The 23,077-nt window shown below is 45.9% G+C and overlaps 1 protein-coding gene across 1 annotated transcript in view; it reads left to right on the top strand.

The window, feature by feature from the left end:
• The window catches only part of USP45 (ubiquitin specific peptidase 45), a 170,451-nt gene that overhangs the window by 141,449 nt on the left and 5,925 nt on the right, over positions 1 to 23,077 (top strand). The window contains exons 13-17 of the mRNA XM_040428797.1: positions 954 to 1,082; positions 10,267 to 10,900; positions 11,613 to 11,710; positions 12,503 to 12,589; positions 13,088 to 13,241. Of these exons, the coding sequence (XP_040284731.1) occupies positions 954 to 1,082; positions 10,267 to 10,900; positions 11,613 to 11,710; positions 12,503 to 12,589; positions 13,088 to 13,241 (1,102 nt within the window). The remainder of the gene's footprint in view (positions 1 to 953; positions 1,083 to 10,266; positions 10,901 to 11,612; positions 11,711 to 12,502; positions 12,590 to 13,087; positions 13,242 to 23,077) is intronic.

Raw genomic sequence — 23,077 nt, 5'->3', positions numbered from 1 at the left:
AGTCCCTGCACCCGTACCAGGATTAAAGACTCGGGCAGCAGGGACTAAAGAGACTATACAGCCTCTGCTGGTACAGTGTACCGGAAGAAAGAATTTTGATATCATGATTTAAAAAAATAAATAATCAGACACTAAAAGGACTGATTAATAAAATTAGTGTGATTAATCGCCCAGCCCTAATTAGGACTATGAGTTAACAACTATTGTATCATATTGTCGATGCCTTGTCTTATAGGCAGTACCAAATTTACATCTCGGGAGCCTGTAAGCACAGATTGTGTGGCCCTCTTTGACTCCCCCCATCAAGTAGGCTACACCTTAAATGGGAAGGGGTTCTCCAGGCTACAGATATTGATGACCTATCCTTGGACCCCCACCTAATGTTAATGACTCATCCTGAAGATAGATCAATATCTGTAGCCCAGGGAATCCTTTTAATTAATGTATAGCTTTAAAATGGTTTCTCTTCGAAAATAAAGCAGAACCCTGCAATGAGCACTTCTGTACCTATAGGTGAATTTGGACCTGCCTGTAGGGTTGTCTTTCATCATGTATAAGATGGCAGGAGCATAACATGAAAATAATCACACACATGGCATGGTAGGTCCCTGCAGAACTTCTTTTGGCTGGCTGAGCAGTATGATTGTCATTGTGTAAAAAGCTGCTCTCGCTTTGGCGTCACCATGCTCTCATTTTTCCACACTGCCGAGCTCATCGTGATTACTTCAAGGAACACTGTGGGACTAAAAAGGGTTTTTGATTTGAAAGTATATAATTTTCTGTAAAAAAAAAAAAAAAAACTCTCTCAACCCTCCCCTATTTATCCCTGCCTGTGACTGTCTGCTCTACATGCTAATCCACCCTTATACGTTAGACCAGAGACAGGGATGTTGTAACTACTGAATTTACAGCTGTGAATGTCAAACCTTTTCCATTTTGTGATGTTAACTTAGGTCTCCAAACCTGTAATCTGCAGTAGAGGAAACAAAGCAAAAGTCTCTCAGGATAACACATCAGGTCAATGTAAAGACAACTCACCGGGGACGAGGATATACAAGTCAGACCCTGGGTTGAACAACAATGTAAGAATATTTTCCACCTTTATAAAACAATATATCTGAAACTTCATGCCATCAGGTTGAAAAAATATTTGAATAGATGTCTGCCTACGGTACAATCGTTTCCTCTTACGTATTGATGTGTACATATAAACCCGTTCAGTATTTGCTGACTTGGATTTCAGTTTGACAGGATGAAGTAGGCAAAAAAGTTGGATATACAGTGTAATATTCTATTAGAAACGTAGTGTTTATTACCAGTATGATGTTTTAGCACATAGTTTATAAGTAACATAGTTTATAAGGCTGAAAAAAGACATTTGTCCATCCAGTTCGGCCTGTTATCCTGCAAAAAAAAAAACTGTGAGGTAAAAGCCAATTTTCCTCACTTTAGGGGAAAAAACTCCTTCCCGACTTTAATCAGGCAATCAGAATAACTCCCTGGATCAACAACCCCTCTCTAGTAGCTATAGCCTGTAATATTATTACACTCCAGAAAAAAGGCGGACGTCCATCCAGTTCAGCCTGTTATGCTGCAATGTTGATCCAGAGAAAGACAAAATGATCCATTAGTGGGAAAAAAATTCCTTCCCGACTCGAATCAGAATACCTTAACTCCCTGGATCAACGACCCCTCTCTAGTAGCTATAGCCTGTAATATTATTACACTCCAGAAATACATCCAGGCCCCTCTTGAATTCCTTTATTGTACTCACCATCACCACCTCCTCAGGCAGAGAGTTCCATAGTCTCACTGCTCTTACCGTAAAGAATCCTTTTCTATGTTTGTGTACAAACCTTCTTTCCTCCAGACACAGAGGATGTCCCCTCGTCACAGTCACAGTCCTGGGGATAAATAGATGATGGGAGAGATCTCTGTACTGACCCCTGATATATTTATACATAGTTATTAGATCTCCCTAATTTTGATAATCTTTCAGGGTACTGTAGTCCCCCCATTCCAGTTATACTTTAGTTGCCCTCCTCTGGACCCTCTCCAGCTCTGTTATATCTGCCTTGTTCACAGGAGCACAGAACTGTACACAGTACTCCATGTGTGGTCTGACTAGTGATTTGTAGAGTGGCAGGACTATGTTCTTATCACGGGCATCTATGCCCCTTTTGATGCAACCCATTATCTTACTGGCCTTGGCAGCAGCTGCCAGACACTGGTTTCTACAGCTTAGTTTGCGGTTCACCAAAATTCATAGGTCCTTTTCCACGTCCGTTTTACCCAGTGTTTTACCATTTAGTATGTACTGGTGACTTGCATTATTCCTTCCCATGTGCATAACTTTACATTTGTCAGTGTTAAACCTCATCTGCCCAAGCCTCCAATCTATCCAGATCCCTCTGTAGCAGTATACTGTCCTCTTGCATGTTAATTATTTTACACAGTTTAGTGTCATCTGCAAAAAATATTTTACTGTGCAAGCCTTCTACAAGATCATTAAGCCCTTCTACCCCAGGACAGTTTTCGCTCTTCTGCCCAGGCCATTTTTTGCAAATCTGACATGTCACTTTTTGGTAATAGCTTTGGAACATTTTTACTTATCCAAGCCATTCTGAGATTGTTTTCTCGTGACTAGTGTTGAGCGAACTTGTGTTTTAAGTTCGGCGTCTAAAGTTCGAGTTCAGGTTATCGAAGTATCCCGTTATGGATTCTAAATTCCGTTATGGTCCATGGTAGCGGAATCCATAACTGGATACTTCGATAACCCAAACTTTAGACGCCGAACTTAAAACACAAGTTCGCTCAACACTACTCGTGACACATTGTACTTTATGATAGTTATAAATTTGAGTCAATATATTTCACCTTTATTTGTGAAAAATTCCCAAATTTTCATTTCAAATTTCAATTTCTCTACTTTTATAATAGATATCACTACCTTATATAATAGTTATTACTTTACATTTCCAATATGTCTACTTCATGTTTGGATAATTTTGAAACTCACATTTTATTTATTGGGGACGTTAGAAGGCTTAGAAGTTTGAAAACAAATCTTGAAATTTTTCGGAAAATTTCCAAAACTCACTTTTTAAGGACTAGTTCAGGTCTGAAGTCACTTTGTGAGGCTTACATAATAGAAACCACCCAAAAATGACCCCATTTTAGAAACTACAGTAGGTGTTTGTGATATTGTGCTTTTAGCACGACAGCGTCGCGCTGATACTCGGCGACATGGTGCCGAGATCTCGCACTCACTGGAATAGTGACAGCACATCCCAGCAAGCGCGTCATAGAAGCGACGGGAGATCCGACTTGGATTCCCGCCAATTCTACACGTGTGCGGCGTTTGTTATGAATCCTGAGGGGGAAGTCCCCGCCGGATTTTAAATAAAAATCCGGCATGGGTCCCCCCCTCAGGAGCATACCGGGCCCTTAGGTCTGTTATGGGTTGTAAGGAGAGCCCCCCCTACGCCGAAAAAAACGGCGTAGGGGTCCCCCTACAATCCATACCAGACCCGTATCCAAAGCACGCTACCCGGCCAGCCAGGAAGGGAGTGGGGACGAGCGAGCGCCCCCCCCCCCCTCCTGAGCCGTACCAGGCTGCATGCCCTCAACATGGGGGGGTTGGGTGCTCTGGGGCAGGGGGCGCACTGCGGCCCCCCCACCTCAGAGCACCCTGTCCCCATGTTGATGAGGACAGGGCCCCTTCCTGACAACCCTGGCCGTTGGTTGTCGGGGTATGCGGGCGGGAGGCTTATCGGAATCTGGGAGCCCCCTTTAATAAGGGGGCTCCCAGATACCGGCCCCCCACCCTAAGTGAATGAGTATGGGGTACATCGTACCCCTACCCATTCACCTGCAAGAAAAGTGGTAAAAACACAAATAAACCACACAGTGTATTAAAATATTTTATTTTTCTGCTCCGGAGGCCGTCCCCTGTCTTCTTTATTAGCTCTTTTACCAGGGGGGGCTCTTCTTCTTCCGCTATCCCGACGGGTCTTCTCCGCTATCCGGGGGGTCTTCTCAACTCTCCGGGGTTCTCCTTCTGTCTTCTTCCGCTATCCCGACGGGTCTTCTCCGCTATCCGGGGGGTCTTCTCAACTCTCCGGGGTTCTCCTTCTGTCTTCGCCGCTCTCCGTTGTTGACTCGGCGCACCCCGGTTCTTCGTCTCGCGAGATCTCGGATTTTAAATAAAAATTTAGCGAGACGAAGAACCGGGGTGCGCCGAGTCAACAACGGAGAGCGGCGAAGACAGAAGGAGAACCCCGGAGAGTTGAGAAGACCCCCCTGTCTTCTTTATTAGCTCTTTTACCAGGGGGGGCTCTTCTTCTTCCGCTATCCCGACGGGTCTTCTCCGCTATCCGGGGGGTCTTCTCAACTCTCCGGGGTTCTCCTTCTGTCTTCGCCGCTCTCCGTTGTTGACTCGGCGCACCCCGGTTCTTCGTCTCGCTAAATTTTTATTTAAAATCCGAGATCTCGCGAGACGAAGAACCGGGGTGCGCCGAGTCAACAACGGAGGGCGGCGAAGACAGAAGGAGAACCCCGGAGAGTTGAGAAGACCCCCCGGATAGCGGAGAAGACCCGTCGGGATAGCGGAAGAAGAAGAGCCCCCCCTGGTAAAAGAGCTAATAAAGAAGACAGGGGGCGGCCTCCGGAGCAGAAAAATAAAATATTTTAATACACTGTGTGGTTTATTTGTGTTTTTACCACTTTTCTTGCAGGTGAATGGGTAGGGGTACGATGTACCCCATACTCATTCACTTAGGGTGGGGGGCCGGTATCTGGGGGCCCCCTTATTAAAGGGGGCTCCCAGATTCCGATAAGCCTCCCGCCCGCATACCCCGACAACCAACGGCCAGGGTTGTCGGGAAGGGGCCCTGTCCTCATCAACATGGGGACAGGGTGCTCTGAGGTGGGGGGGCCGCAGTGCGCCCCCTGCCCCAGAGCACCCAACCCCCCCATGTTGAGGGCATGCAGCCTGGTACGGCTCAGGAGGGGGGGGGGGGGGCGCTCGTCCCCACTCCCTTCCTGGCTGGCCGGGTAGCGTGCTTTGGATACGGGTCTGGTATGGATTGTAGGGGGACCCCTACGCCGTTTTTTTCGGCGTAGGGGGGGCTCTCCTTACAACCCATAACAGACCTAAGGGCCCGGTATGCTCCTGAGGGGGGGACCCATGCCGGATTTTTATTTAAAATCCGGCGGGGACTTCCCCCTCAGGATTCATAACAAACGCCGCACACGTGTAGAATTGGCGGGAATCCAAGTCGGATCTCCCGTCGCTTCTATGACGGCTCTGTCTCCATCGCGGCAAGCCAGCTCGGCGCTGGCTCCCGCGATGGGGCTCGTAGGTGCTCAATCTCGCCGAGAAAGAGAGCGAGATTGACACAAAATCGGGTTCACCTACTGTACACCCCTCAAGGTATTCAAAACTGATTTTACAAACTTTGTTAACCCTTTAGGTGTTCCAAAAGAATTAATGGAAAATGGAGATGACATTTTAGAATTTCACTTTTTTGGCAGATTTTACATTTTAATCCATTTTTTCCATTAGCAAACCAAGGGTTAACAGCCAAACAAAACTCAATATTTATTATCCAGATTCAGCGGTTTACAGAAACACCCCACATGTGATCGTAAACTGCTGTACGGGCACACGGCAGGGCGCAGTAGGAAAGGAATGCCATATGGTTTTTGGAAGGCAGATTTAGATGAACTGGTTTTTAGATGCCATGTCCCATTTGAAGCCCCCCTTACTGTAGAAACTCATAAAAGTGAACACATTTTGGAAACTACGGGATAAGGTGCCAGTTTTATTGGTACTATTTTGGGGTACATATGATTTTTAATTGCTCTATAATACGTTTTTTGTGAGGCAAGGTAACCAAAAAATTTATGTTTTGGCACAGTTTTTTTTAATTTTTAACAACATTCATCTGATAGGTTGGTCATGCGCTATTTTTATAGAGCAGGTTGTTACGGACGCAATGATATCAAATATGACTACTTTCTATGAGGTTTGTTTCAGTTTTACATAATAAAGCATTTTTGAAGACAAAAATTAGGTTTTTGTATCTCCATTTTCTGAACGCGCTATTTTTTTTATTTTTCTGCAGGGGCTAGTTTTTTGCAGGAAGAGTTGACGTTTTTATTGGTACCATTTTTGGGTACATATGATTTTTTGATCATTAATTATTACACTTTATGGGGCAAAAAGTGACCAAAAAATTGGTTGTTTTGGCGCAGTTTTTATTTATTTTTACAGCATTTACCTGAGGGATTAGGTCATGTGACTTTTTTATAGAACAGATCGTTACGGACGTGGCAATACCTAATATGTCTACTTTTTCTTATTTAAGTTTTACACAATAGCATTTTTGAAACCGAAATAATGATATTTTAGTGTATCCATAGTCTGAGAGCCATAGCTTTTTTATTTTTTGACCAATTGTCTTAGGGAAGAACTCATTTTTTGCAGGATGAGGTGACTGGTACTATTTTGGGGGGTATATGCCTTTTTGATCGCTTGGTGTTGCAATTTTTGTGATGTAAGGTGGCAAAAATTGCTTTTTTGGTGATATTTTTATAGAGCTGGTTGTTACGGACGTGACGATACCTAATATGTATATATTTTTTTTCAAGTATTTCACTTTAGCACAATAATAGCAGTTTTGAAACAAAAAAATGATGTTTTAGTGTCTCCATGTTCTGAGAGCTATATATATATTTTTTTTTTGGGCGATTGTCTTAGGTAGGGGCTCATTTTTTGTGGGATGAGGTGATGGTTTGATTGGTACAATTTTGTGGGACATACGCCTTTTTGATCGCTTGATGTTGCACTTTTTGTGAGGTAAGGTGACAAAAATGTATTTTATTTTTATTTTTTATGGTGCTTATCGGACAGGGTGGATCATGTGATATATTTATAGTGCTGGTCATTACGGATGCGGCAATACCTAATATGTGTGGGGGTTTTTTGTTTCTGTTTTTTATTATAAAATAAGGGGAAAGAGGTGTTTTTTTTTTTTGTTTTTTTTACTTTATTAATTTTATTACCTTAAATTTTATAAAAAAAACACTTTTTAAACTTTTTTTTTCCTTTACTTTATTTCTGATGTTGACTTTTGGGGGTCTGATCCCCTCTGAAATGCATTACAATACATCTGTATTGTAATGCATTGCCTGTTCGTGTACTAGAATGCAGGTCCCGATGCCGTGCAAGGCATTGGGCAGCTTCTGCACGGCATCGGGCTGCCTTCTGACACATCGAGTCCCCGCCACAGCAGCGCGGGCACTCGATGCGCTCGCTGACCGGACACAAACCCCTTCTATGTCGCGATCAGCGCGGACCGCGGCATGGAAAGGGTTAAACTGCCGGAATCGGCTTTTACAGCGATGCCGGCGGATACAGCAGGGGCCCGGCTACCAAGGACTGCCAGGCCCCTGCAGTGATCGCTCGCGCCCGATCACCATGACGTACTATTACGTCAAATCGCGGGAACGCAGTGGCTTCCATGACGTAATAGTACGTTATGTGTCGGGAAGGGGTTAATAAATATATTGTGGAGAATAGGGCCCAATACTAAGACCTGACATACTCCACTAGTGACAGTGACCCAATCTAAATGTGTGTGTCATTACTCACCCTCTGTTTTCTATTACTGAGCCAGTTACTTACCCACATACAGACATTTTCTCCCAGCCCAGGCATTCTCATTTTATATACTAACCTTTTATGTGGTACAGTGTCAAATGCTTTGGAGAAGTCCAGATATACGACATCCATTGATTTGCTGCTGTCAATTCTAGAACTTACCTCCTCATAGAAACTGATTAAATTAGTTTGACATGACCGATCCTTCATGAAGTCATGCTGATATGGCGTTATTTGCTTATTTTCATTGAGGTACTCCAAGATAGCATCTCTTAGAAAACTTTCAAACAGTTTACCCACGACAGATGTTAAACTATAGCGGCCTATAGTTTTCGGGCTCTGTTTTTGGACCGTTTTTGAATATTGGCACCACATTTGCTATGCGCCAATCCTGTGGAACACTCTCTGTCAGTATAGAGTCCTTAAATATCAGAAATAAGGGTCTGGCTATGACATTACTTTACTTAATTCCCTTAGGATACGTGGGTGTATGCCAACTGGTCCTGGAGATTTGTCTATTTTAATCTTTTTAAGACGCCGCTGTACTTCTTCCTGGGTCAGACAGGACACTTTTAATGGGGAATTTACTTTTACATTCTGCATTTCATCTGACAGTTTATTTTCTTCAGTGAATACATTGGAGAAAAATTATTTAATAGCTTTGCTTTCTCCTCATTGCTGTCTGCAACTCCCCCCTCATTACTCTGTAAAGGGCTGACACCTTCAGATTTATACTTTTTTTTTACCATTTATATAATTAAAGAACATTTTATAGTTAGTTTTACTCTCTTTGGCAATTAATCTCTCGGTCTCTAGTTTGGCGGCTTTTATTTGTCTTTTACATATTCAATTTTTTTCCTTATAGTTTTTCAATGCTTCCGTGCTACCCTCCTGTTTTAGTGATTTAAATGCTTTATTTTTGTCATTTATTGCTTTCTTTACAATCCTATTTATCCACATTGTTTTTTTCTTGTTCCTTAACCTTTTATTCCCATACGGTATGTACCTCTCACAATTAGCTTTTAGGATGGTTTTAAAAATATCCCATTTTGTGGCTGTATTTTTATTTTTGAGGACTTTGTCCCAGTTAGTTAGGCCTATGGCCTCTCTTAGTTGGCTAAATTTAGCTTTTTTGAAGTCCTGGTATTTTGTTCCACCCTGAAGAAACACTCTTTTGAATGACAATTGGAAGGTTATTTTTTTATGGTCACTATTTCCCAGGTGTCCCCCAACCTGTACATCTGTTGTTCTGTCAGGTCTATTAGTTAATACTAAATTCAGTGTGGCCGTCCCTCTAGTCGGGTCCTGAATCAGTTGGTAAAGGTAATTGTTTTTGGTTATTGCCAAGAACCTGTATCCTTTATGAGATGTACAGGTTTCAGTTTCCCAGTCTAATATCTGGGTAGTTGAAGTCTCCCATGTATATTTTATTAAATGGTTATCCTATTATAGACCTTTGAGGGATAACCACAGGACATGGCATGAATGCTTGATGGGTGCAGCTCCCATCTTAGGGATCTGCATGCATCTTTAGAAAGGGGATCCACCACCCCATTCCACCCCATCCATGTCGAAGCAGGGAATACACAGAAGTGGCTGCACATGCACCAGGTGAGGGAAGGGAGGGCTGCTTTCAAACAAGACCAAAATTACAGCGTTATCTCCACTACATTGGGAGATATAGCAGTTAGAAATCGAATTGGGAGTGCAAGCAGTGAAACCTTTTACTTTAACTTTCAGCTGCATTCACTGCCAAATTTATTTCTAACAGCTATATCTTCAGATGTAGTGAAGATAATGCTGGCTGCACATATGCACCACTCATATCCCATTCATTTCTGTGGGAATTTCTAAAACAGCCAAGCAAGCATGCTGTACAGTTTCCATAACTCCATTAGAAAGGCCTCTGATATACGTGACCACTTCTCCCAAAGGCACCTATTATACATTTATCGTGTATAACATGGATATGCTATATAAGTCTATAATAGGAAATTAAAGATAAATGACAGCCCGACTCCCCAATAGATCATGATTTGATTAAAAGGACCACATCGCTCTGGAACATTGTGCAGTGGGGTACTACAGCTCTTCCATAGTAATGCAGATCTGTCCCATTTCCCCACTAAATACAGCAGAACACGTCTAAAAGATGCTGCATTTTCCAGTCTCCTTGTGCTGTTAGTCCTGCTTCTTGCATGTCTATTATGCTCACCTTCATCCTGTTCACTGCCAGTGCATACGCTGCCAACAGTGCACCAATAGATGCTGTATTGCAGAAGGAACAGAGAACTGCGGGCGCTTGTCCTGGGTAGAAATGGGATACCAGAGGACACAGCCCCAAGCAGCATAACGGAGACATCCCTTTGATGAGGGTCCAGCATAGGGGTTTATTTTACATGTAGAGAAATGTGTGTTTGCTACTTATCACCTTATGATCATAATCTTGGCAAAAACCCTTCAAATTGTCATAAAAATGTTCCTCATCCTACTGTATGTAAAAATGCGCTTGTTTTATTTTACACTTATGGCTCTACAGTTATATGGCTAGATTTGAAAGAAACTGGCTAACATGTATGTCCTTATCTAATTTATTGTAGAATCAAGTAAATGAAGGACAGAAAATTTGGCACAAATCTACTTCTGACAACAGCAAAAGTGTTGTAATAATTGAGGATGGTAATATGCAGTCTGAACAGTTTGTACAGGAGGCAAAGTCTACTTCTAGGGGTGTGAAGACTGGCAGTCAATCTGATGGCAGTGAACGAGATGGTGAGAGCCAGCTGGAGAGCAGCGGAGATGCGGACAGTGAGGCTTCAGACTGTGAAAGTTCATCAATCCAGAGGGAATCAAAGAGGGAGTGCGATAATCCCAAAAATCATGTAACTTTGGAGAGTCCGCTGTCTACTAATAGTAACATTGACCTTGATGAAGTCCGTGGGGTAATGTCCAAGCTCAACCTCAATCAAGTGGCAGAGAATTTAGACTCCTGCAAAGATGTCAACAGCACAAGCAATCAGCCTTGTTCTTATGCAAAGTGTATGCAATCCCAGGACCCACAAAATGCTTTCCAAACCCTCTCCCAGGGCTACGTAACCAGCTCCAAAGAATGCTCAGTTCAGTCCTGTCTCTACCAGTTTACATCTGTCGAGCTTTTAATGGGGAACAACAAGCTGCTATGTGAGAAGTGCACTGAAAACAGGATGAAGTGTGAAAGGGAGACTCACTCTGCGGGTAACGTGTACTCTAAAACAGAGCGTTTCCAGGGGGGCGCTATGAGGTAGCTCTCAAACATGCCAACTTATGTGACCCATATTTAAAGATTTAATTCATGCATAAATGAAGCTCTACACCATTCTAATATAGCTTGGGATACCCCTTACCTCAAGATATTAGTATGCTGTCAGTGAATGTGAACAATTTTGTTTACATTCACAGTCTGCAAGCTCATACATACCTTGTCCTACGGTTATATTATTGTTTACCAGGCACAGCTCCGAACATGTTGTAGCTTGAGTTTCTTATATTCCATCCCAGTTCTAGTCACTTGAATGGGACTGAGCAGCAGTGAGCTGCAGTACCTCCCAAGTTCACAGAGCTATGTCTGGTGAAGGATGTTAGCACCCCTTCAGTCAGCTAATTGGTGAGAGTGCTGGGCATCAGATCCCCATCCATGTGATATTGATGGCATCTGCTTTGTATAGGATATCAATATCAAATTCATGGAAAATTCCTTTAAAAGTTTTTCTGAGATTCAGATGAACATACATATAGTATGCCCTCTGCATGATAAAAAGACTGCCAGAATATTTTGAATAGCATTGAGGACAACCTACAGGGAATTTAGATGTCTGGTTTATTGGCTTTCAATCTTTAGGCTACCTTTGGAATTTTCTATATTTGCAGATATTTATTTCTGACCTAACATTTTTTCCACTTCTTGTAGAGGAGAATCAAGATCATGTGTACACCAATGCTCGAAAACAGCTCTTGATATCTTCAGTGCCAGCCAACCTCATTTTGCACTTGAAAAGATTCTGTCAGGTATGATGCAAACCTTTGGACATACTGGGGCACACATTTTGTATGCTCATGCAGTGTCCATGCATACATCTATTGCTGTGCATACAAAGGTGTAGATTCATCATAGTCATAGTACTGCACATGTTTCTTTTAACGTGTATGTAGCCTTTGCATTACTCAAAAGTACAGCATAAGGAATAATACTACTTCTGGCCATTGTACAGCTTGTATCTGTCATATTTTGGCAGGTTTCCCCTCTGCAGTCTCTGGCTCTAGTTTGCCGTTCTCCCAGATCTGGTGGGTGGAGACTAGCTGCCATCCACTGCGCAAAGGAAGTAGAGGAGAATCTGCTTCTTAATCTTCTCTCACTCTGAAGCTCTCCCAGGATCATGTAGGACATTATAGAGGAGACCTGTCCTGTATGGATATGAATAAAGCATGTGGGCCCAGATATAACCTTCCTACTTAGCTGCAGCAGTCTCTTTGGTGTCTGGTGGAGTCCTCTCTCACTGAGTTCTTGGTCACTTCTCTCCCCACCCATCTCCATGGACTGGTATGGGATTATGTAATCTGATCTTTCAATGAGCACCAGATCTCACCAAGACAAATTACTCATGAACTTCAGAGATAAAGTTATTTTAGAAAATGAGGGGAAGAAACGGCTGATATCTCTAGAAGAAGGCATTTTTCTCTGATAAGATATATTGCATAGTTTCTTTTAGTCGTTTATAGAATTGATTTGTGAAAAGTTAGTGAAAATTTAACTTCATCCACTGTGGAAAAGTATGAGTGATGGCATTTGTTTTGTTGCAGAATGGGTTCATGCTCCGTAAAATCATTAGGCATGTGGACTTTCCATTCATATTAGACTTGGCTCCATTCTGTTCTGTGAACTGCAAGGTATGCAACAATAACGTAGTGACTTGCTGTGACACAAACTGTTAGTTTATACTGTATGCTTTGCTGAACCTGAAATTTTATTATAGAGAATTGTATTTATTGATTGCCTGAAACATATCTGTGATCTTATAGGCCACGATGGATAAATATCTTCAGTAAGACAGGGCACCTACTGCAGATCCAGACAGCCATGCAGTAGGCAAAGAAGCCATCTAAAATGTATCGTATGGCCAAATTCAGTGGCTGTGCCAGTCATTATTTTCTCTAAGAGCAAAAGTGAAGTAATTTGCTTCTTGGCACAAAGTCACCTAAACAGATCAATGGTGTTTCATGAAGGCATATTGTAATCTAATGAGAACAACCAGAGCATAGCGGGTTGTCTACTAGTGTCTCACAACATGGCACAATTTATTAGCATTAATATCTTCTCTTCACTGTGGAGTTTGGTGCTTGAAAAGATTTTTCATAAGAAAACCCTTTCTTTTTACACCTGTGTAGAATGTGTCCGAAGAAAAGTGCATTCTGTACAGTCTATACGGAGTAGTAGAGCACAGTGGGTCAATGAAAGGAGGACATTATGTTGCATATGTGAAGATCAGGATGCCTTCCAAAAAGCCATTTGAAATAATCAGTGGTGGCAAGAATTCATCAGGTCAGTATCTTAAGTGATTGTCCTTTCAGTATTACTGGACATCTTGTCAGGGGCTATACCCCACCGAAATGACGCAGACACTTGGTGCAGGAACAAAAATGTTATTGCTTCTCACAGAAAGACATGTACACAAGTTTGAAGGGGTATTTCAGGATTTTAATATTGATGGCCTATCCTCAGGATAGGCCTTCAGTATCAGGTTGGCACCCGAGATCCCTGCCGATGAGCTGTTCCACAATAGCTCCAGCGCCAGAACTATGCAGCTCAGTCCATTATGTAATGAACGGCTGGTAACCGCAACGTTGCAGTTGTTGTACAGTAGATGGAGCTGTGGGACAGACCCCTGCCGATCTTGTACAGATGCTCATAAGGTTTGGTGATCAATATTAAAATCCTGGAGTTACCCAGACTTTCACTTGAACAGTTGCAGAAATATCAGCAGGCTCTTGCTGGGTCCCAGAGGACTGCAGCACATCACAAATAATCCAGTTGTCAGGATGCACTCACGATGGCTGGCTCTTTCCTGAACCTTTCATGTGAAATGGAGGCAACCCCTTACCGCAGCATAGCCTGTCTATGCATTATTTGTGCACCATCCTCTTGTAAATGGATACCTTTCCTAGGAATTACCTGACTTCCCAGGTGTGTGTACAGCGTGTAACACCAGGTGCTGAATGTGTTTTTCACGTGCATGAAAAAAAATAATCTGAAAATAACAATCTACATCTTCTAGCAACCAGTAGTGAAAAACACATTGCATCACACAAGCCCCATTCACTTCTATGGAGCCAGAGCTGTGTGAAAAATGCACACTATAGAACATGCTGCAGTTTTTCCTGAACGCAGAAATAATGTGTGAAAAACAACGCTCATGCTCATAAATGGGTCAGGATTCAGCCTGGATGCTATGCCTTTGCTTCACACATCGCACCCGGACGGAAAACTTGCTCATATGAAAGAGGTCTTACTCTAGTACAGCCACCTGTAAGTGTGTCTCCATACTTCCTCCAAACACAGCACTCATTCTTACAGTACAATTCCAAAAAGAAGAAAAGACATGAAGGCCACATCCATATGCTGTGAATTGATCTATTGCTTCTCAGCATCATTTATGCATAGATGCATAAGCCCATTCACAATATCAAGGTGACCTTTTTTGATTGGGTCCCTACTCTAATTTGGTGCAGCACTACGTGGTGACTGCTGCCACAAGCGCAGAAGGTGGTGAGACTCGGCAGCCCAACAGCACCCCTGCTGTCAGACTAAAACCCACTTGCCACTGGGCCCCACCAACCCACAGGCACAGCTCCACAGCAATAACAGCAACCATGCAGTACCGCACCATGTGTACAGATGTCAAAAGCTCAACTTTCCATGTGGTCTCAGAAACTTAACTGAAACCAAGAATGTTTTAACCCTTGTACATAGAGTTGAGCGGACACCTGGATGTTCGGCAGGTTCGGCCGAACTTTAAAAAAAAGTTTGGGTTCGGGACCCGAACTTGACCCGAACCCGAACCCCATTGAAGTCAATGGGGACCCGAACTTTTGGGCACTAAAATGGCTCTAAAATAGTCCTGGAAAGGGCCAGAGGGCTGCAAAAGGCATCAAAATGTGCTTAAGAGCATGACAACTGTTCTGCAAACAAATGTGGATAGGGAAATGACTTAAAATAACATAAAATACAGAAAAAATGAAAATAACAATCTGGATCTAGGAGTAGAAGGTTGAGGAGGCGGTGGATGTGGCGGTGTAGGTTGACGTGGCGGTGTAGGTGGAAGCGGCGGTGAAGGAGGAATAGGTAGCCAACTCTGATTTGTTATTTTTTTTTTTTTTAATTGGGGTATCCCCCAAAATATTGGGACATATAACAAAATAAAACAAAGAATAAGTGCACTTGAGTACAAGAATGGATGGTTGAGGCTGTTATAAATGTCTATTCTGCACAAGGGACGGACAAGTCCTGTGGGATCCATGCCTGGTTCATTTTAATAAACGTATGCTTGTCCACATTGGCTGTGGCCTGTGATAATGCTCTCTGCCGTGCTAAACACACGTTCACACTATACACTGGCTGCAGGGTAGGTCAGCACCTCCAAGGCTGACAAAGCTTTTCCACATTTTGACCATGCTAACCCTGCCTTCTCAGGTGCTGGCTGTGCCCCAGCTGCATTGGCGACCTCTTCCTCCTCCTCTGCCTTCGCCTTGTGCTTCCACTGTGCCCCCGCTGTCAGGTGGGAATGCCATCATCAGCGTGCGCTTGTAAGTCGCTCATCTTCCGATCAGTAACAGATGTTTTCACAAAATTTAGTTCCCTGTCAGCAATGCAGAGCAGGGGTTCATTCACGGCAAAAGGGGGTTCATGTCACCCAGCAATAGAACAGAGGATTTTGAGAGATTTAGGCCCCTGTCACCCAGGCACAGCAGCGGTTCATTCACGGCAAAAGGGGGTTCATGTCACCCAGCAATACAACAGAGGATTTTGAGAGATTTAGGCCCCTGTCACCCAGGTACAGCAGGGGTTTGTATACACCAAAAATGGTAAAATGTCACCCGACAATTGAAAATAAGAATTTATTCAATTTAGGGCACTAAAATTGGCACTTTTTAAAAATTAAAATGGCTCTAAAATAGTCCTTGAAAAGGCTAGAGGGATGTAAAAGGCAGTAAAATGTGCTTAAGAGCATGGCAACTGCTCTGCAAACAAATGTTGATAGGGAAATAACTTAAAATGAAATAAAATAACTAAAAATTAAACTCGGAAAAGGAGGTGGATATGGAGTCAGAGGTTGAGGAGGCGGTGAATGTGGTGTTGTAGGTGGAGGCAGCAATGGAGGAGGAGGAGGTAGCCAACAATGTTTTTGTTTATTTTTTATTGGGGTAGGTAGCCCCCAAAATATTGGGACAAATAAAAAAAAAAGAAAACAAAGAATCATTGCACTTGACTTGAGTACAAGAATGTATGTTTGATGGTGGTATAAATGTCTATTCTACACAAGGTACAGACAAGACTTGTGGGATCCAAGCCTGGTTCATTTTAATGAACGTGAGCTTGTCCACGTTGGCTGTGGACAGGCGGCTGCGTCTGTCTGTAATGACGCCTCCTGCCGTGCTAAAAACACGTTCAGAGAGTACACTGGCTGCAGGGCAGGCCAGCACCTCTAAGGCATACAGGGCAAGCTCTGGCCATGTGGACAATTTGGAGACCCAGAAGTTGAATGGTGCAGAACCATCAGTCAGTACGTGTAGTCGTGTGCACAGGTACTGTTCCACCATGTTGTTCAAATGCTGCCTCCTGCTAACACGCTCCATATCAGCAGTTGGGGCCGATTGTTGCCGCAAGGTGACAAAGCTTTTCCACATGTCGGCCATGCTAACCCTGCCTTCTAAGGTGCTGGCGTTGACACAGCTGCGTTGGCGACCTCTTCCTCCTCCCCTGCCTTCGCCTTGTGCTTCCACTTGTCCCTCGGCGTTAGTCGGGAATGCTCTCAGGAGCGCGTCTACCAGCGTGCACCTGTAGTCGCGCATCTTCCGATCACGCTCCAGTGAGGGAATTAAGGACGGCACATTGTCTTTGTAACGGGGATCCAGCAGGGTGGCCACCCAGTAGTCAGCACACATTAAAATGTGGGCAACTCTGCAGTCGTTGCGCAGGCACTGCAGCATGTAGTCGCTCATGTGTGCCAGGCTGCCCAGAGGTAAGGACAAGCTGTCCTCTGTGGGAGGCGTATCGTCTGCGTCCTCCGTATCCCCCCAGCCACGCACCAGTGATGGGCCTGAGCTGCGTTGGGTGCCACCCCTCTGTGAACATGCTTCATCCCCATCCTCATCCTCCTCCTCATCCTCCAGTAGTGGGCCCTGGATGGCCAAATTTGTACCTGGCCTCTGCTGTTGCAAAAATCCTCTTTCTGAGCCACTTCTAAAAGACTGGCCTGAAAGTGTTAGAGATGACCCCTCTTCCTCCTCCTCGTCCTGGGCCACATCCTCTTCCATCATCACCCTAAGTGTTTTCTCAAGGAGACATAGAAGTGGTATTGTAAAGCTGATAACGGCGTCATCGCCACTGGCCATGTTGCTGGAGTACTCGAAACAGCGCAACAGGGCACACAGGTCTCGCATGGAGGCCCAGTCCTTGGTGGTGAAGTGGTGCTGTTCCGCAGTGCGACTCACCCGTGCGTGCTGCAGCTGAAACTCGACTATGGCCTGCTGCTGTTTGCACAGTCTCTCCAGCATGTGCAAGGTGGAGTTCCACCTGGTGGGCACGGCGCATATGAGGCGGTGAGCGGGAAGGCCGAAGTTACGCTGTAGAGCAGACAGCCGAGCGGCAGCAGGATGAGAACGCCGTAAGCGCGCACAGACGGTCCGCACTTTATGCAGCAGCTCAGACATGTCGGGGTAGTTGTGAATGAATTTCTGCACCACCAAATTCAGCACATGCGCCAGGCAAGGGATGTGCATCAAACCGGCTAGTCCCAGAGCTGCAACGAGATTTCGCCCATTATCGCACACCACCAGGCCGGGCTTGAGGCTCACTGGCAGCAACCACTCGTCGGTCTGTTGTTCTATACCCCGCCACAACTCCTGCGCGGTTTGGGCCCTGTCCCCCAAACACATTAGTTTCAGAACGGCCTGCTGACGTTTACCCCTGGCTGTGCTGAAGTTGGTGGTGAAGGTCTGTCGCTGACCGGATGAGGAGGTGGTAGAAAAGGAGGAGGAAGCCGAGTAGGAAGAGGAGGCAACAGGAGGCAAAGAATGATGCCCTGCGATCCTTGGCGGCGGAAGGACGTGCGCCAAACAGCTCTCCGCCTGGGGCCCAGCCACCACTACATTTACCCAGTGTGCAGTTAGGGAGATATAGCGTCCCTGGCCGTGCTTACTGGTCCACGTATCTGTGGTTAGGTGGACCTTGCCACAGATGGCGTTGCGCAGTGCACACTTGATTTTATCCGATACTTGGTTGTGCAGGGAGGGTACGGTTCTCCTGGAGAAGTAGTGGCGGCTGGGAACGACGTACTGTGGGACAGCAAGCGACATGAGCTGTTTGAAGCTGTCCGTGTCCTCCAGCCTGAATGACAGCATTTCAAAGGCCAGCAGTTTAGAAATGCTGGCATTCAGGGCCAGGGATCGAGGGTGGCTAGGTGGGAATTTACGCTTTCTCTCAAAGGTTTGTGAGATGGAGAGCTGAACGCTTCCGTGTGACATGGTGGAGATGCTTGGTGACGGAGGTGGTGTTGGTGGCACATCCTCTGTTTGCTGGTCGGCAGGTGCCAACGTTCCTCCAGAGGCGGAGGAAGAGGCGGAGGCAGCAGCAGAAGAGGGAGCAGGAGGGGCCTGAGCCCTTTCTTGGTTTTGAAGGTGCTTACTCCACTGCAGCCCGTGTCTCGCATGTAGATGCCTGGTCATGTAGGTTGTGCTAAGGTTCAGAACGTTAATGCCTCGCACAGCGTGCAAACCACTCGGGTCTTGTCGTCAGCACATTGTGTGAAGAAGTGCCATGCCAGGGAACTCCTTGAAGCTGCCTTTGGTGTGCTCGGTCCCTGGTGATGGTGGCCAGTAGCAAGCAAACTGTTTTGGAGACGGCTGCTCTGCTTTTGCACCCTGCTCCCGCTTTTGCTACGCTGTTGGCTCGGTCTCACCACTGCCTCTTCTTCCGAACTCTGAAAGGCAGTGGCACGACCTTCATTCCATGTGGGGTCTAGGACCTCATCGTCCCCTGCATCGTCTTCCACCCAGTCTTCCTCCCTGACCTCCTTTTCGGTCTGCACACTGCAGAAAGACGCAGCAGTTGGCACCTGTGTTTCGTTATCATCAGAGATGTGCTGAGGTGGTATTCCCATGTCCTCATCAGGAAACATAAGTGGTTGTGCGTCAGTGCATTCTATTTCTTCCACCCCTGGGGAAGGGCTAGGTGGATGCCCTTGGGAAACCCTGCCAGCAGAGTCTTCAAACAGCATAAGAGACTGCTGCATGACTTGAGGCTCAGACAGGTCCCCCGATATGCACGGGGGTGATGTGACAGATTGATGGGCATGGGTTTCAGGCGCCACCTGTGCGCTTTCTGCAGAAGACTGGGTGGGAGATAATGTGAACGTGCTGGATCCTTTGTCGGCCACCCAATTGACTAGCGCCTGTACTTGCTCAGCCCTTACCATCCTTAGAACGGCATTAGGCCCGACCAAATATCGCTGTAGATTCTGGCGGCTACTGGGACTAGAGGTAGTAGGTTCAGTAGGACGTGTAGCTGTGGCAGAACGGCCACGTCCTCTCCCTGCAACAGAGGCTCCACCACCACCACGACCATGACCGCGTCCCTTATTAGATGTTTTCCTCATAGTTAGCGTTTACAAAGCAAAGTAAAAAGTGGTTAAGTCTGTTAAAAATAATTAACCGCCAATAAAAACCTTGATGTAAGGTATTGCACTCAATAATTTTTTTTAAACTCTATATGACAGCGGTATTTGTGGCCTAAATGTGACACTCACTTATGCATGTGTAATCCCAGATGTGCAGTATATTAGAGGGTTTTTTCACCCCAGTATGCCAAAGCCGTATTTATGGCCTAAATGTGACAGTCACTTATGCACGTGTAATCCCAGATATGCAGTATATTAGAGGGTTTTTTTTCACCCTAACCAAAAAGCTGTATTTCTGTCCTAAATGTGACAGTCACTTATGCTTGTCTAATCCCAGATGTGCAGTATATCAGAGGCTTTTTTCACCCCAGTATGCCAAAGCCGTATTTCTGGACTTGCAGACATGCAGATAGCCTGTGCAGGTGCACTATCGTTGCATAAAATGGCTGCCGATCATGTATTGATATTGACTAACTGAAGAAAAAAAGTTCGTTTTCAGCAGTAGTTGGCTCAGGGCAGGCTTAAAAAAAATTGCGCACTGCACCCACAAAACACTTTTGCTTGATAAGATTTCTCCCTGATCTTTCCCTCACAGCAGCTGCAGCCTCTCCCTACACTAATCCGAGCAGCGTGACGGGCGGCGCTACGTGACTCCAGCTTAACTAGAGGCTGGGTCACAGGCTGCAGTTGGCCAATCACAGCCATGCCAATAGTAGGCATGCCTGTGATGGCATTTTGGGGCAAGTAGTATGACTCTTGTTCATTGGCTGCTGTGCAGCCTTTCAAAAAGCGCCATAAAAATCGCTGAACCCAAACTTTTATGTAAATGTTCGGGTCCGGGTGCCGAAGACCCTAAAGTTCGGTACGAACCCGAACTTTACAGTTCAGGTTCACTCAACTCTACTTGTACAAGTTGCTAATTAAAAATGACAAATGGGAGGAGTGCTGGTACCAAGAGAAAAAGCAAGGACCTAAGGTGAAATTCCAAAAAGAAGAAAAGACATTGATCACACGTCCACATGCTATGCATCACTATAGCAGTACTACGTTTGCCCCTAAACAAGTTCACCACTGTACTGAGGACTAGTTGCCCCATTTGCTTATTAAGATGGTGTGGTGTTAATAATGGCTCCCGCTGGTTCAACAATCTGTTGTACAACAAAGCTGTACAACAATCTGTCTCTGACTCCACCAGCTTCTGTAGCTGTCTTTCGCTCTGCCTCGAATGATGCCTCTGGGGGTTTCCAAGCTCCAGGTCCTGACACAGTAACCCTCATTTCACATGCCAGTACCTCGGACGCCACATGTTCTCAGGCCACAGTGTTTCAGTGTAAAACATAGATGTTTATTTAGAGGGGATTTGTCCTTATTTCATCCTGCCCATGGTTTAGGGATAATGAAGCTCCTGACTGGATCCTTTCAAGGGGAAAGATCATTTAGGGTAGTGTCAGAAAACTCTGCCTCAGCCAAAGCACTTGCCAGGCCCGGGACCACCCATTGGGCACTTGCAAACTCAGCAATCTCTCTCCATGGTCACACAGGTATATTTCTACATCTGTTTCAGTCCACCACCCCACGCTGTAATTAGTTTAATGGACAGAAAGAAACAGACAGACTCCCTTTAACTGAGAGAAGCAGTAGATTATATATAAAAAATATTTTCTCAATAATGGCATTGGGGGACACAGTACCATGGGTATATGCCCAGCTACCACTAAGAGGCACTAGACATCAAAAAGGTGGGCTATACCCTCTCCACGGCACTGGGTTATTCAGTCTTAGTCTAGTGTCCATAGGAGGCAGATATGACCTGCTCTTTTTTCGCAGGTCTTGCTGCTTTTTTATTGTTTTATTTTTATTCTTTTTTTCTCACTTCTGCAGGTCTCTGCCTGCTGCAGGATGGGGCTCCATCGTGAATTTCCACTTTAGTTGCCCCCCTGCGGACGCGTACTCTGTTACCATCGCCAGTCCCCCATTACTGCATTCCCAGTGGCATGCCGGCATTCCCACAGTCCCTGTGTTGAGTTTGCCGATGGGGTGACCCTGCGGTACCCGAAGACGTCTGACGGTGAGTATCTTTTCCCGTCCCTGTCCTGCCCCAAGGCTCTGGGGTTCCCCAGGTTAGTTCCCTCTGTGGCCTGGGGGTGGTTTTCCTTAGCCGGGGTTCTGGGTGCCTTCTACCCCCCTGTTTCCCGGGGGGGGGGGGATGGGAAAACAGAGCCCCCCAGGGCTCTCCTCTCCTCTTCTCTTCTCCCTGGCCCTCCGTGGCCCTCCTGGCTCCCTCCGTGGCCCTCCTGGCTCCCTCCATGGCCCTCCTGGCTCCCTCCCCGGCCCTTCCAGCTATTTTAGGCCCGGCTTCTGGGCCAGCTAGGCCGCGCTCGTCCTACCCCCTCCTTGGTTTCCCGGGCTTCCTCATTGGCCCCTCCCAGCTTATGGGAGGGGCTACCCTCTCTTCCTAACCTGGCCTGGCGCAGGCTTTTCTGTTGGGGGGGCGGAGCCTCTGCCTGGAAGAAGATGCCTCCATCTTGTTATCTCTTGTGCAACCTCCCTGGTCCCCTCTGCAGCTGCTGCAGCGCCTCTTCGGGAGTCAGCACCTGGGGTCTGGTAAGACCGCCTCTGGCTGGCGTTTTTCTTCCCTTCCCAGCCTCCCCCTCGGCTTCCGAGTCCCCTCCAGTGATTGTGTTTCTCTGGCAGTCGGACTGCTCTGAGGGGATTGGACCTCTGACCTCTGAGGTAACTGACCTCTAGTAATGTCTGCTCTGGGGTGACATCCGTGCACGGGTCATAAAGACACCACTTGCGCGGTTTTCCTGTCCCTGTTTGTGACCGGTAGCCCCCCACCCCTACCCCAGCCCTCTCATGTCGCCCTGACCTAATTCTGTGTCGGTCATGTTGCCCTGACCCACTTCTGTGTCGGTCTCTCCTGACTGGGCCTCTTCCCTGTCCCATGCCATAGGGAATCCTGTCCGACTATCCAAATCTATGGCTGCACCGATTGCCTGCCCAAACTTGCGGCCACCTCTGCCCTCCCAGGAACCCTTCCGCGGATGGGGCACACTTTACTAGGTCCCGCAGACTACCTCGGGTTGTCACATCTATCCTCGGGGTCTGAGGCTGGTTACAAATCCTTCCCTGCCATTCCATGTCCTGCCTCGGGGGACACCTCTGCTCCGATTCTCTCTCGGTAACAGAGCATCAGGCGGTCTTCCACCATACAGATTCTCTCTGGGTGGTTAAAGATTAATGCCCACTGAGGAACCTCTCCTCTTCAGGGTTGGTATCCCCTCTATCGGACTTTCAGACAACGCTCCCCTGGCTGCACACTGGTAAATCAGCCCGCCAGGTGTTTAGCATGCCGGCACACCTACGTGGTGTCCCAAGTACGTACGCCTTCCCCTTCACAGGGGGGTACTTGTACCACTGCCAAATGCTGTACCCAGCACTGTCTGTACCAGGGGCTATATTCTACAGACCCTCGTAGTGT

Source organism: Bufo bufo, chromosome 4, assembly GCF_905171765.1.
Source record: "Bufo bufo chromosome 4, aBufBuf1.1, whole genome shotgun sequence".
NCBI classification, from domain to species: Eukaryota; Metazoa; Chordata; class Amphibia; order Anura; family Bufonidae; genus Bufo; species Bufo bufo.
The sequence above is the reverse complement of the archived record's forward strand: the minus strand, read 5'-3'. Positions and strand labels throughout refer to the sequence as shown.